The sequence below is a fragment of the Cololabis saira genome, chromosome 2 (assembly GCF_033807715.1).
Source record: "Cololabis saira isolate AMF1-May2022 chromosome 2, fColSai1.1, whole genome shotgun sequence".
In the NCBI taxonomy this organism is placed as follows: Eukaryota; Metazoa; Chordata; class Actinopteri; order Beloniformes; family Belonidae; genus Cololabis; species Cololabis saira.
In genome coordinates this window covers 1882981-1898049 of record NC_084588.1, presented here as the reverse complement: position 1 = coordinate 1898049, position 15069 = coordinate 1882981, and the positions used below count along the sequence as shown (strand labels likewise).

Below are 15069 nucleotides of genomic sequence, written 5' to 3'. Positions count from 1 at the left end.
CAAAAAAATCTTGTTGCACTGGCAGATTTTTTATCTTATTTTATTTCACTGATTTTACAAGTGAAAATCTACTTGAAACAGGTGAAAATTGTTGTTTTTTCCAGTGATGAGTCTTGTTTTAAGTGTAATGAGATTTTTTTACTAAAATGAGACATTTTAACTAGAAATAAACTGCTCGGGGGTCATGTTCTGGGTATGGGTCTCTGTAAAGCGTCTAGAGACAACTCTGTTGTATTAGACGCTATATAAATAAAATTGAATTGAATTGAATTGAATTGAAATAAGACAAATATTCTTGTTAAGATTGTGAGTTTTTGCAGTGATCCATGTTACTTATCCTGTGAAGGATAGAGTCATATTGATAAGTTCAGAAAAGTGTTTTTTATTGTTGTGTTTTGATGTATTTGATGTAAGCCCAGTGGATATTTAAAGCTTACAGAAGGCTGCATTTAACTGCTGCTATGTCATTCCTGCAGTATTTCTGCAGCTGTTTTGGTCACTGCTATTATTTGTAATATATTATTTGTAATCAGCACAAATTATTTTTTTTACAACTTGAGTACTGGAGATATGGGTACGCTTGCTGACGTTGCTTTTATGTCTTGGAAGAGGTTCTTTGGGAAGCGGCTTTGCATTTTTCCAGCAGGGAAACAAGCAGGTGTAAATACCTGAAAGCCAGGATTCTCAACCAGATGCACTTGTTTGAGGTGGAAACTCGTGTTTGGGTGTTTGCTTAAAGGAGCTTGAGGCTCCTTTTAAGAAATGAGACTCTCTAGCGCCACCCTTCACCACGACGGCCGTCGGGGGTACTGCAGCCAACAGTGAAGCCAGCACGGGAGAACGGGGAGAACGTGCATGCAGCGTCATGTGACGTCACATCCGCAGGACAGCGCGGGAAATTCGGAGTCCGAATTGCAGCACATTTTGCAGCACACAGCCTGTTCAAGGCAACGGAGAGATACACTAGAGGGCTCATTCTTTTTGGTTTGGAACGCTTCATCTGACATTATTGCTAGAAAACCTAAAACGTATACGAATTCTTTTCTTAAATCCTGCCTCCATCCTGCCTCATGCTCCTTTTAAGGATGAGGTTTAATAAATGTAATAATAAATAATTGATCATATTTGCTAGAATGCTTGATCCATGCACACACATACACACACACACACACAAAAAAGCTCTTTAGCAGGGTTGAAAGTAAGTGGGAACGGTCTGGATTACGTTGGATAACAAACTGCGAGGTGGACTGTCGTTGGGGTGAGAGCAGAGAGCAGCCGTTCCCAACTCCAGTCTCAGTAGCTGAAGCTGCTAGCGCTTTACACGGCGTGTTGTCTGGTCATTAGCTGCTGCTGGCAGCCTTCAGGTGGGACACGGCGGCGGCGCTCCGCTCTCCGGCCCAGTAGGTTCGACCGCAGGCCAGAACGCAGCTCCCGATGCTCCGGCCTGCAAACATGCACAAAAGAGGGAAAAAAAAGGGGGCCAGCACAAAAAACTACAGGAACGATGGACAAAAATGATAGTTATGAGATATTTATAATAAATAGAAATGGAGAAGAGACGAATGGAAGAGGAGAGGAGAAGAAAGGTGAGAGGCACCACCCATTGGATCATGTCATCAGTGGATCATCAGGTTGTTCTGTGTGGCGAGGTGCTACAGAGTCTTGGCTCTGGATGGGATAAACCCGCGGTGCAGATGTTACAGATGTGATGGAGTTCTTATTTGACTGGGACATGTTCTCCTGGAGCATGTGGCTGCTGCAGATCCTGCCCAGTGTTTGGTGTTTGCTGCGTGCTTCTCTCTCCAGCAGGCTGTCATGAGCCGGAACTTTTCCAACTCATGTTTATGTTTCCCTTTTCACGTTGCATTTGTTTGAATTGAAATATAGATCTTTTTATGGATATGTCGTGCATCCCTGAAAGACATTACGCATCCCTCTCACTGCCCGATATGCTGTTTCCCTGGGGGAGGTGGTGGTGTGATAATGTTACAGCTAGCTGATGCAACCGCTTTCTCTGGATCAATTAAATTAAATTAAATTTATTTATTCAATGACAGGGACTGTACATGTTAATGAACACAAGTGTAAACATGTATGGTTATAGCCATAGGCTAATTTCCACCATTTGTCCCTGTGGCAAATCAATGCCAAACATAAAACATAAAATCAGACACCAGCAAACAAGGAAGACAAGATATAGCGACGAAAGACAACATTTAAAAACAGGATGAGCTAGATAAAATCAATAAGAAATCAAAAGGCCAGAGCCAGATGTTTCCTTTGCATGTGTTGATGCGGAGGATCCAGTGACTCTTACACACTTGACCTTAAATATATTGTCTCAGGTGAACCTTCCACAACAAGAGCACAGAGCGCTGCAGCATGTGTGAACACGCATACAAATCAATGATTTCAACACACATGTGACTCAACACTGACATGGCGTGCTCGGCCCAGAGTGCGTGAGCGTGACAGAGCAGCGTCGGCCACTGGGCCTTCTCGGAGCAGATGTCTCATTATGGGGTGCTGCCTGTTGTCGGCACATCAGCTCCCATTACTCACATCACTAGCACCCCTATTGTGGAGTTTCCTTGGCTCTGAGAAGCTTTTTTTGTGCAGTGGAAAATGAATTAGGGCAGATCAGTGCTGTTTACAAGAGAGGCAATTACAGCAGCTTAATACCATCTCCAATTAGATTTGCATGGTCGCCGCTGCTAATTGTCCTGCAGAGTAAAGCTGGCCCGAGTGGCAGCGCTGCTGCCGGCCTCAGCGTGTGCTCTGAGCCGGCCACGGGAGCAGGGCAGGGGGGGCAGGGGAGGCAGGGCCGGGGCGGGAGGGCCAGGCGGGGCCAGCAGGCGGGACGGTGCGCCCCACACATGGCCTTTGCCAAAGACGGCTTATTTAATTGGATCCTGCCAGGGCTGCTGCTCGGCACCGGGATATGGTTGTTGTTGTTCTCATTGATGTGACTGTGTTTTTGTTTTCTGCATATTCACCGTCCAAGGTTCTCCGTATGTCTCCTGACCGTACAGAGACAACCACTCTTTTTTTTTTTTTTTTTTTCCACAACATCCAGCACAAGTGGCCCACACTAAATCAGGGTCAGAACACATTCTGGGATGGATTCAGACCGGTAACATTGTAACATTCCTTGTTTCAGTGAGGTTTAAAAGACAGTTGGTGCTGATGTTTTCTTAAGGGTGAATTCTGGTTCTGTGTTAAACCTACGCCATAGGGTACGCGGCTACGCGGGAGTCTCTCCGTAGCCTACGCCGTAGCCTGACGTGCTCCCAAAAAATGGAACTACGTGTCGAGGCGACGCAGACCCAACGCAGACCGAGAGGGCTGTGATTGGTTTGCTTTGTAGCAACTGTTGAAGAATATTATCAAAACCAGTTCAGAAGTCCGCTGTGGTGTAGTGAGTTTTATTCAGTAGCCGGCGGTGAGCAGACTAACACAGATCAGGTCTGAGTTGGTGTGCTGACCCAAAGTGGTTGGAATCATGACTCTTTATACAGTAAGTTCAAAGCACAAAAGGCAGGAATAAACGAGCCAATTGAGAGACAAAAACAATTTACAGTCAGATGTGATCTGTGGCCAAATGTCGTTATTGGGCATTTGGCATGACTGTCACTAAGTTGTAAATTACCCCATAGGGTGTTCTCGTGGTTCAAGTGTGTGGCCAAATGAGTTGATATTAACATCAGTCAGTCAGGAACTTCATCATATGGCATTCCCGTGGTTCAAGTCTTTGTTGAAGCTAGTTCCAAGGTGTCGTTTCAGGTCAGGCACGGTGCCTCATCACAACGCATTTCCAGTTCCAGTTCATGAAGCAGTGAACTTTCAGCACTCTTTTCTTCATGTGTGTGATTTATTTATTTTTTTTTTTTTTTTGGGGGGGGGTTTGCACAATAGTTGTCCTTATCTCTTTGATTCACTGTGACCGGAAAAGCCGGAAGCTAAACAAAGTATCAACTAGTGCTCTGGGGGGTACTGCACCGCGGAGAAATGGAGTGACGGAGAAGTCCGAAGGTTCACGACGGCATCACGGCAACAGCGTAGGCTCTGCGTTGGTTTAACTCAGAGCCTTAAATCAGGCTTTAGTCTTTCTTCCAGCTTCTTCACATTACCACGTGTTTTTTTCCAACATGAATAGAAATGAAAAACGATTCCATGAAGATATCAGTGCTAAATGCAGAGCGGGTGAGTGTGCGTACATGCGTTTGTCTGTCTGTCTATACGTATGTGGTCCTGCGATGCACTGGGCGGCCTGACCAGGTGTTCTCTTGCCCTGAAGAGAGCTTGGATCGGCTCCAGCAGGTCCCTGTGAGCCCAGATAGGAATACTCGGGTATAGATGGTGATGGATGGATGAAGGAAGACCTCTCATTTGACCTTTTAGTGAACTAGTTTTCCAAACTAGGAGGTGCTGCTGCAGTCATCAAGCCCAGCACTGGTCCAAAGTTAAAACAGAAATGCGCAGGTTCATAGTAATAGATAACTAATTATTATCAATACTCGAGCAATGTTTCTACATTGATTTCCACATCTGCAGGTTTCACTGCAAAGCCCTGGTTTATGGTTTACTTGATGTTTGTCTTCCATGCACAGACGTGTTCTAAAATAATCCAGTGTACGGCTGAGATGATGGAACAAGGTGAACCAAGATTCATGACTTACCCTAACACTCCTTTGTTAGGCAACCATTCCAGCTCCTGAGGAGGACCAATTATAGCTTAATGGCCGTGAAGAAATTGAACTAATAATTGTTGAGTCAGGAGCCATGCTAATGACTGGATCCCCAGGAGAGGAGCATGAAAACATCCTGAGCAGCTGACGGTCAGCTGATGACTCGTTGCACACCATCCCACATTGCTGTCTTCTAAAAACCCCGTCCGAATCTCTTGTCTCTGCACGGTTGACAACACACTGTTGGAGGTGCTGGACCCTAACCCTGCACGAGAGAAGCTCTCACTTCTGTCTCTAATGCCATCATTGGTGACGACCTCCACCTGAGACGGACAGATGTCACCAGGACCACTGCCATACAGATGCAGGGCCAGAAAAACAACTGCCTTTACATATGTGCACGTGTAAAGTGTTTACAACGATGTCCTCTGATAATGGGTAGTTATGTAAAACGCAGGAAGGAGGTGCAGAAACGCACCAAAAGGAGCCGGTCGCAGTGTTAACTTGGCTGAAGGAAGAGTTCAGCTTTGTCATCGATGATACACAGAGTTTTACGCAGCAATCTGCAGGTCATGAACGGGGTCTTGTTTTTCCTAGTTTTTCCCCCAATAGCTTTTTTGTGCTCCATCCTGCTCGTGGCATGTCAGCAGTGGATCACAAACCGTTAGATATCGCAGTACATTCATCTGGCAGGTTTTACTCACTTCAAACTCTCTCATGTCTCCACAGATGCAGCAACTCTTCTACGAGAACTACGAGCCAAATAAGAAGGGCTACATCCGAGAGCTCCACAGCAGCAAGATCCATCGAGCCATCACTCTGCACCCCAACAAGAATCCTCCGTACCAGTACCGCCTGCACAGCTACATACTGAGCCGCAAGATTGCCGACCTGCGCCACCGAACCATTCAGCTCCATCGAGAGATCGTCCAGATGGGCCGTTACGGAGCGCCTGAGCCCAGCCGGGAGGACCTGCAGCTCGGCATGCCCCCTTCGTTCATGCGGTTCCATCCTCATCAGCGGGAAGACGTTCTTGAGTGGGAGTTTGTGACGGGGAAGTACCTGTTCTCTTCTGCCGACAGTCAGCCACCCCGCCGGGGGATGGATTCCTCCCAGAGGCAGGCCCTGGACGACATCATCATGCAGGTGATGGAGATGATCAACGCCAACGCCAAGACACGCGGCCGGGTCATTGACTTTAAAGAGATCCAGTACGGCTACCGCAGGGTCAATCCCTTATACGGAGCGGAGTACGTGCTGGATCTGCTGCTGCTGTACAAGAAGCACAAAGGAAAGACCATGACGGTTCCCGTGAGGAGACACGCCTACCTGCAACAGACCTTCAGTCAGATCCAATTCCGAGAGGAGGAAGAGATGGACGCCAGAGCCCTCGCCAGCCACATCAACAAGGAGTCCGACTCCCTGTCCTTTCTGTCCAACTCCCTCAAAATGCTGGTGCCCTTTAAGCTAGCCACTTCTGGGCAGGACCAGAGGGAACCGAAGGAAGATCAAGTCAACATCTTGGTTCCTCTGTCGGGGCGCTACGACATATTTGTGCGTTTCATGGCCAACTTTGAACGAGTTTGTCTGATCCCCAAACTGAACGTCAAACTGTTGATCCTGCTCTTCAACACGGACAACAACACGGAGCGGGTGAAGCAGGTGGAGCTAATGAGGGAGTACCACCTGAAGTACCCGCGGGCTGAGATGGAGATCAAGCCCGTCACCGGCTCCTTCTCCAGGGCCCTGGCTCTGGAAGTGGGCTCCTTACACTTCTCCAACGACTCCCTGCTGTTCTACTGCGACGTGGATCTGCTGTTCTCCAGCGACTTCCTGAAGCGATGTCGAGCCAACGCCGCCCTGGGAGAGCAGGCCTACTTCCCCATCATCTTCAGCCAGTACGACCCCAAGATAGTGTACAACGGGAAGGTCCCGAGCAACAACCACTACGTCTTCACGTCCAAGACGGGTCTATGGAGGAACTACGGTTTTGGGATCGTCTGCGCCTACAAGGGCGACCTGGTCCGAGCCGGAGGCTTCGACACCTCCATACAGGGCTGGGGCTTGGAGGACGTCGACCTTTATAATAAATTTGTTCAGTTGGGGATTAAGTTGTTCAGGAGTACGGACACGGGAATCGTGCACGTCCACCACCCGGTCACATGTGATCCCAACTTAGAGGCCAAGCAGTACAAGATGTGCCTGGGCTCCAAGGCCTCGTCCTACGGCTCCACCCAGCAGCTGGCCGAGCTCTGGCTGGAGAAGAACGAGCACGGCTTCAGGAGGCCTGCCAGCAACAACGGCTCAGTCAGGACAGCATGATGACGCTTCCGCGTCCACTCCTTCCTCTTAGTGGTGCTGTCACTACTTAATTTATTTTTTACTGAAATGGAAGATTTCACATCATCTATTTTTTAAAGAAACTACACAGAAATGCCATAATGAACAAAGCATTGAGAGCCCGGTTGGCTCTGGTGTGGAGGTACGAGAGTATTAAAGGAGGTTTTTGTGGGAGCAGGATTGCAGCGCGGCCCGGTCGCTAAAGCAGGACGGTGTAGGAAGTCAGGAGCGTTCATGCGTGCTTTAATCAAGTACACAGTCGTGGTCTCCAGATCTTCCGTTTGTCTCGTGCGCCAAAGTTCTTGTATGCACGTACAAGACTGACAGGACAGAACCCCGTCCAACTCCGGCCCAGTTTACAGGAGGCTCGACAAACACCATGATCACAGCTTCTCAGTGAACCCTAAGGGCTGTTTTAGTTGCATTTCTTTGATTTATTTTCTCCATAGTTTTATCATTTTGGTAACACGATGTAACACTGTTAATGTTTTTTTTCTTTTTTTTTTTATATATTTTTCTGTATTTTTGATTTCTGTGAACCCAACTGCTGGATTTGAGAATTGCAATTCATGATTTGCTGTCTTATTTATTGAATTTGCAGGCTCCACTTTCTTCACTTTAATAGTTGAAATATGTATATTGAAACTGGCGAAGTGTGTGGGGCCCCTCCGCCCTCCGCCCCGGGCCCCAGCAGACCCCTGCCCGGCCCTGGAACCACGGAGCGGGTTTAGACGATGGATGGATGGATGGATGTATATCGAAAAGATTGTATAACCATGTCAGTAGTTTTGAAATAGCTTTTTCTTTTTTTGCGTTCCTTTTTTATAAGCCCATTGTCACCAAAGAGATGCACAGTCTGCTGTAGGTGTCATGTTGCTTGTGTGTGTGTGTGTGTGTGTGTGTGTGTGTGTGGGTGCGTGCGTGCGTGCGTGCGTGCGTGCGTGCGTGCGTGCGTGCGTGCGTGCGTGCGTGCGTGCGTGCGTGCGTGCGTGCGTGCGTGTGCGTGCGTGTGCGTGTGCATGGGTACGTGTGTAGTGTTTTGCAGGCACAAACATGAACAACTGTTTTACTGGAGAGATGAACAGGAAGACGGTCTGTCCTCCATCGTTGTGCATTGACACGAGAGCAGAGCTCTTGATCGGCCAGCAAGCGTCACACATTGCTGTTTCTTTTTATAAATCACTTCCTTGTTGAAATAAAGTGTTGTTGCTCATTCCTGCGTGCAGAGGTTCCAATTTTGTTGCAATGTGGAGTGAAAGTTTGCACCACATAGGCCTTGTTTAGCAGGTTTTCTACTGCAGCTTGTTGCCATGGCAACTCAGACACCTTTAAAGATCTTGTTCCAGTATTTCCCCAGGAGAGTTTAATCTCCAACACCATCAGGAGGAAGGATGACTCCTCCTTTATCGTGGTCATGGGAGTTTCACACTCTTCTTTGTTTGCAGTGCAGCCGTGGGAACATTCTTATGCTGTTATTCATAATTAGTCTGAAATGATCATTTCACAGGGAAAAGCTTCCAAATGTTTACCATATGCACTAAATGAAACAGCAACAGAATAACAATAAATCATGTCCTTTTGTAGCTGCAAGTAAACACTATGATGTGGGCGACAGTACGAACACGTCCCCGCCTGCCCAGAACTCCTCCGTCTACGAGTTTTCAGTTAGCTTCAGTGGACCGATCACTGTCCACAAAGACACTTTACACACAAGTTAAAGGTCCGGTGTAAAGTTAGAATTCAGCTACAGCTACGTTGAGCAATAGAAATCTGTAACAAAAACCACAAACGAAACAAAACCGACATGGAGCCGACCAAAACACGAGCAGCAATCGACCCAAATCTCGAGATCTGATCACAGTCTGAGCTAAGCTACCGCTAACTAACCCCAAAACTACAGAGCAAGCATGCAGGTGAACAAGCCAGTATGTATGTCTATGTGTGTGTGCGTGTATGTATATGCTTGTGTGTGTATACGTGCGTGTGTAAAAACGTGTGTGTGTGTGTGTGTGTGTGTGTGTGTGTGTGTGTGTGTGTGTGTGTGTGTGTGTGTGTGTGTGTGTGTGTGTGTGTGTGTGTGTGTCCGTCCGTGTCCGTCCGTCCGTCCGTCCGTCCGTCCGTCCGTCCGACAAGGAAGAACCCAGGCCACCGGCAACCCGGCGGACCGGGACCCAGGCAATCCCCGGCCACCCGGTCTGGGCCGGACACGTGGCTAGGAGGCCCTCACTTTCCAGGCCAACGACCCCCACCCGGCGAGGGGCCAGCCGGCCCGGAGAGACAGAGCTGCCCCGTCCGCCGACGCGGGCAGGTGCACGAAAGTGGCCCTCCAAGACCAGAGGGGCTCCCTGCAGCGGGGGGGACCGGAGACGGGCCCGGAGAGAGGGAACCCCCCAACAGGGGGGACCGGAGACGGGCCCGGAGAGAGGGAACCCCCCAACAGGGCGACACCCGCACGGGCCCGACAACGGAGGGCCCCAGACCCAGGCATCCCATTCATTCATCTATCTGATTTCTATAATAATAATAATATAATATACTAACCACAATAATGATGATAATAATATAATATTAATAACCATTTTTGTATAGTAATAATTATTTTGTTGTCCTGCCAATGGAGGCTCAAATCCTCCATGGCAGGACCCTTCCACACCGCATTCTCACCGACACAGACACACAATCACGCACCGTTTCCCCCTCCTGGGAGGTCCAGCACCGTTTCCCCCTCCCCGGGGGGGTCCAGCACCGTTTCTCCCTCCCCGGGGGGGTCCAGCACCGTTTCCCCCTCCCCGCGGGGGTCCAGCACCGTTTCCCCCTACCTGGGGGGGTCCAGCACCGTTTCTCCCTCCCCGGGGGGGTCCAGCACCGTTTCTCCCTCCCCGGGGGGGTCCAGCACCGTTTCCCCCTCCCCGGGGGGGTCCAGCACCGCCAGAAGGCACCCCAGGCTGCGCGGCGAGCCCCGCCAGGCCCGGGCATCCCGACCCACCTATCCCAGGCCGGCGAGGGAATGCGGGTGACGTGGGCCCCCCTCCCGACCCTGGTGTTGAGTGCATGTGATTAATGCCATAAAAACAGGGAGGGGGAGGACAGGGTATCAAGCTGACAATGATCTAAGTATCCTTGTTAAATGTATTTATTAAATGTTGAATGTGCAGTGTCTACAGTGTTGTTAAAACCGTGAGGCGGGGAGTGCCGGGCCACGTGGGACAATGCCCCCCACGACCCGGACCCCTCGCCCCTCCGCCTATGTGCGTATAAATCGTGTAGGGGGGGGAGGAGGGGGAGCAGAGGCCGAAGCCAGGAGGCAAGACCAGCAGAGCCAGCCCTGGAAGGACGCTCACGCTCCCCCACCAGCCATCCAGGTTGACGGGGGCCGGCCCTCCGAGCCGGGCCAGGGCCCCACCGTACCTCCACGGGCGCCCCCGGCGCCGCCAGAGCCCCCAGACGGAGGGGGAAACGGTCCAACATCCCCCCATTCATACTGACAACATAAGACATAGACACCTGAGAATGGTGCCGCCGCGCCCGGCCGTGCACCCCTCGGCCAGAGGAGGCCCGATACCCGGACCCGGACCCAGCCCCACCCCCCCCCGGGTGCCACCCCGGCGGACACCCCAAAGGTCACGGAGCCCCCACAGACGCAGGGGCACACGGCCCCCGCCCAGCGACGGCGGACCAAGGCAGCAATGCCCCCCCAGCGCAGGCAGCCACCCCCCACCCAGGCACCCGGGCCCTTCGAGCAGGACCCCCACAGCCCAGCCCCCCCCAGGAAAACCGGAGAGCCACAGCCCCCCGCCCGAATTACACGGCTGCAACACGTCCAGTAGAAGTTGGGAAAGGAGGCAAAAAATCCTGAGAAAGCTGAGAAAAGCTCATCAAACACCTATTTGGAACATCCCACATGCGATCAGGCTAATTGGGAACAGGTGGGTTCCATGATTGGGTATAAAAGGAGCCTCCCCAAACATGCCCAGTCATTCACAAGCAAGGATGGGGCGAGGGTCACCACTTTATCTACAACTGCGTAAGAAAATAGTTGAACAACATTTCTCAAAGCAAAATTGCAAGGAATTTAGGGATTTCAACATCTACGGTCCATAATATCATCAAAAGGTTCAGAGAATCTGGTGAAATCACTGCAAGTAAGCGCGACGGCCGGAAACCAAAACTGAATGACCGTGACCTTCGACCCCTCAGACGGAACTGCCTTAAAAACCCACATGAGTGTGTAAAGGATATCACGAAATGGGCTCAGGAAAACTTCAGAAAACCACTGTCAGTAAATACAGTTCGTCACTACATCAGTAAGTGCTAGGGCTGTAACGATACACTAATCTCACGATGCGGTACAATACACGATATTGAGGTTTTTATTAGCAGTATTTTTTTAACAACCTTGAATGAGGAACATATGACTGGAAAAAATTGTCTTTTATTTGAAAGACACAAAATACAAAAAAAGAAATGCTGTGCGTTTGCCCTATTGTTACAGTTTGTAATGCTTTATAACTGTTTAAGTTTTAAAGAGAAAGCCAGGCCAACCATTTTCCACAAACTGAACTAAAAGTAATTGTCAGGTTTGCATTATGCATCTTCAGTTTCATACAAGTACAAATATTTTGCCACAAACTGAAAAGTTTCTCTCATGTATGATTTGACTTTTTTCTTTTCCAGAAATTTAACTAAAATTAAAAAAATAAAAGTAAATAAATGCATACAATTTTACATCATAAAAAAGATTGATTCATGCTCACCTTATAAGTGTAAGAGGCGATTTAATTTTGTTAAGGTTATTTTGGTAATTCAGGGTTCATTATTTTATAAATATATTCTTTATATTCTGATGTAAATCAGGGACTATAATGACACTAGTCAGTTTATCTGTAGTGATTAGTCTGTTTTAGATTGGGCGGAGTGATACGATTCAGAATCCAATTTAAAATTTTATTACTTGCGTATAAAGCCCAAAACGGCTTAGCTCTGCATTATTTGCAGGACCTGATAGTGCCTTATGTTCCTGTCAGAGCTCTCCGTTCTCAGAGTGCAGGTTTACTCGTAGTTCCTAGAGTATCCAAATGTAGATTTGGAGGGCAGGCGTTCTACTATCAGGCACCATTACTATGGAACCAACTTCCAATCTGGGTTAAGGAGGCTGACAGCACCTCCACCTTTAAAACTAAACTTAAAACCTTTCTGTTTAGTAAAGCCTATAGTTAGTGTTTAGTAAACCTCTAGCTGGTGTTGGTAAATCTCTAGGTAGTGTAAACTCTAGTGTGTTAGAGTCGCTCCTGTGGTTTCTTGTGTTGGCCTCCCCTTCTCTTCTCTTTTTTCTCTTTTGTTCATGGTGCAGCATCCCCTGCCGGTGGCGAAGAGCATCTCTGAATGCACAACACCTGAACCTGCAGCGTGGGAGTGAGAGGGGCAGGGTAACGGTCAGGCGGGGGAGAGATTTGTCCGTCAAGACACCTCTCCCTGGCCCTGCACCCCAACCTGGGACTTGCTGATTGGGCCGGAGCTTCGGGAGCTGCATGCTGGCCTGCGGTCCCCACCTCTGGTCATCCCGTTGCTGCTTCCACCTGCCTGTGGTCCCCACCTCTGGTCATCCCGTTGCTGCTTCCACCTGCCTGCGGTCCCCACCCCCGGTCATCCCGTTGCTGTTTCCACCTGCCTGTGGTCCCCACCTCTGGTCATCCCGTTGCTGCTTCCACCTGCCTGTGGTCCCCACCTCTGGTCATCCCGTTGCTGCTTCCACCTGCCTGCGGTCCCCACCCCCGGTCATCCCGTTGCTGTTTCCACCTGCCTGCTGTGCTGTTGACGTCCCTGACCCACAGTCTGGCCTTCGGCAAGAGGGTCCCCCCTTATGATCCAGGTCCTGGTCCAGGTTTCTCCCCCCCTTATGATCCAGGTCCTGGTCCAGGTTTCTCCCCCCCTTATGATCCAGGTCCTGGTCCAGGTTTCTCCCCCCCTTATGATCCAGGTCCTGGTCCAGGTTTCTACCCCCTTATGATCCAGGTCCTGGTCCAGGTTTCTACCCCCTTATGATCCAGGTCCTGGTCCAGGTTTCTTCCCTCCTAAAGGGGAGTTTTTCTTGCCACTGTTTGGCTTAAGGTTTTTCTCCCACTAGGGGAGTTTTTACCTGCCATTGTTTATGTAATAATTGCTCGGGGGTTTATGTTCATGTTTATGTTCTGGGTCTCTGGAAAGCGTCTAGAGACAACGTTTGTTGTATTAGACCAGGGGTAGGCAACCTTGGTCCTCGAGTGCCACTGTCCTGCATGTCTTAGATGTTTCCCTGCTTCAGCACACCGTGATACAAGGAGCTGTGTCATCAACAGAACTGCCCAGACCTTGATGACAAGCTAATGAGCACCGTTAATTAAAATCAGGTGTGTCGAAGCCGGGAAACATCTAAGACATGCAGGACAGTGGCACTCGAGGACCAGGTTTGCCTACCCCTGTATTAGACGCTATACAAATAAAATTGAATTGAATTGAGTTGAATACGCCACAGTACGGCACTAGGTGCTGTGTAGATGTTCTAAAATCCTACACTGTTGAGGGACATTAAAGTACACTGGAACTCAGCAGAAGTTGTCCCCGTGTTTATCCTACTCACGACCCCAAAAAGGTTTAATTTAATAAGGTAAGGCTTAACTCTACACCAGCCTTACATCAGTAAAGGTTCAGAGCTCAAAACCCTGCAAGAGTCCCGTGATCGGGACCAAAACGGTACTAGTTTCTTCTGAGCGGAGGAAGATTTTGGTCCGCGGGTCGAGGCGCGGTCGGATGCGCGTTACTAGTCAACACAATAGATTAATATTAATAATCCAATATCAGATACAGTTTGTACGGCACGTATGGTGACGTTTTTGTATCACGAAATTTCGTGGCACGATATATTGTTACACCCCTAGTAAGTGCAGGTTAAAACTACCATGCAAAGCAAAAGCCGTTTATGAACAACATCCAGAAACGTCGCCAGGTAATCTGATGCACAATGGAAAAGTGTTTTGTGATCCACTTTTCAAATAGTTTTTGAAAACACTAAACAATGTCCCAACTTCAACCGAATCCAGTTTGTAGGCTTCCCTTTAGAATTTCAGTTTTTAGGCAATGGCTGATTTGCAGATACTTCCAATATTATATTTTTCCATTGATTCAGCATAAGACATTTAAATGCCATTCTCATGGTGATCCATGACTGTTGACACTCCCTGTTGCCAATAAGGATTTCCAGGGTATTCCCCAGAGACGCACACAGCTGCCTATAATGTGACGTCCTACACAGCTTGTGAATCTTGTGCCGTACCTATATTGAAGGGATATATAAACAAGATTCAAGTTCCATTTCAGTCATTTCGGAGTGCTGCATCAGCATTCCAGGGAGGTGGAATGGCAAGGCCAAGCTCTGTTTTATCTGGAGTCAATCCTACGTGTTCCCCAAATGTTTGGCCAGCCTGGCCATCCTTACGTCTAGTAAACCAGGGGGCCCTACATCCAGTACTGGAGTTGAGGGGGGATGAGGGGGGATGGCATCCCCCCTGAAATAAAAACGGTCCAAATCATCCCCCTGTAAAACTGCCATCCCCCCTTTCCATCCCTTATGTCATTTCATCAATGAATGTGGTTTTACTGCTATTTCAACATTTAGAGTCATCACCAGAAAAATAACACCAGAAACATAACTTATTTGACCATTTTCACCTGTTTTAAGTAAATTTTCACTTGAAATAAGTAGAAAAATCTGCCAGTGGGACAAGATTTATCTTCTTATTACAAGCAAAACAATCTTGTTCACTGGCAGATTTTTCTACTTATTTCAAGTGAAAATCTACTTGAAACAGGTGAAAATTGTTGTTTTTTCCAGTGATGAGTCTTGTTTTAAGTGTAATGAGATTTTTTTTACTAAAATGAGAAATTCTAACTAGAAATAAGACAAATATTCTTGTTAAGATTTTGAGTTTTTGCAGTGATCCATGTTACTTATCCTGTGAAGGACAGAGTCATATTGATAAGTTCAGAAAAGTGTTTTTTATTGTTG

General features: G+C 48.4%; 1 protein-coding gene across 1 annotated transcript in view; it reads left to right on the top strand.

Moving 5' to 3' along the window:
- The window catches only part of chsy1 (chondroitin sulfate synthase 1), a 53684-nt gene extending 45441 nt beyond the window's left edge, over positions 1-8243 (top strand). Inside the window, exon 3 of the mRNA XM_061735811.1 lies at positions 5418-8243. Within this exon, the coding sequence (XP_061591795.1) occupies positions 5418-7010 (1593 nt within the window). The 3' untranslated portion in view covers positions 7011-8243. The remainder of the gene's footprint in view (positions 1-5417) is intronic.
- Positions 8244-15069: the final 6826 nt, after the last annotated feature.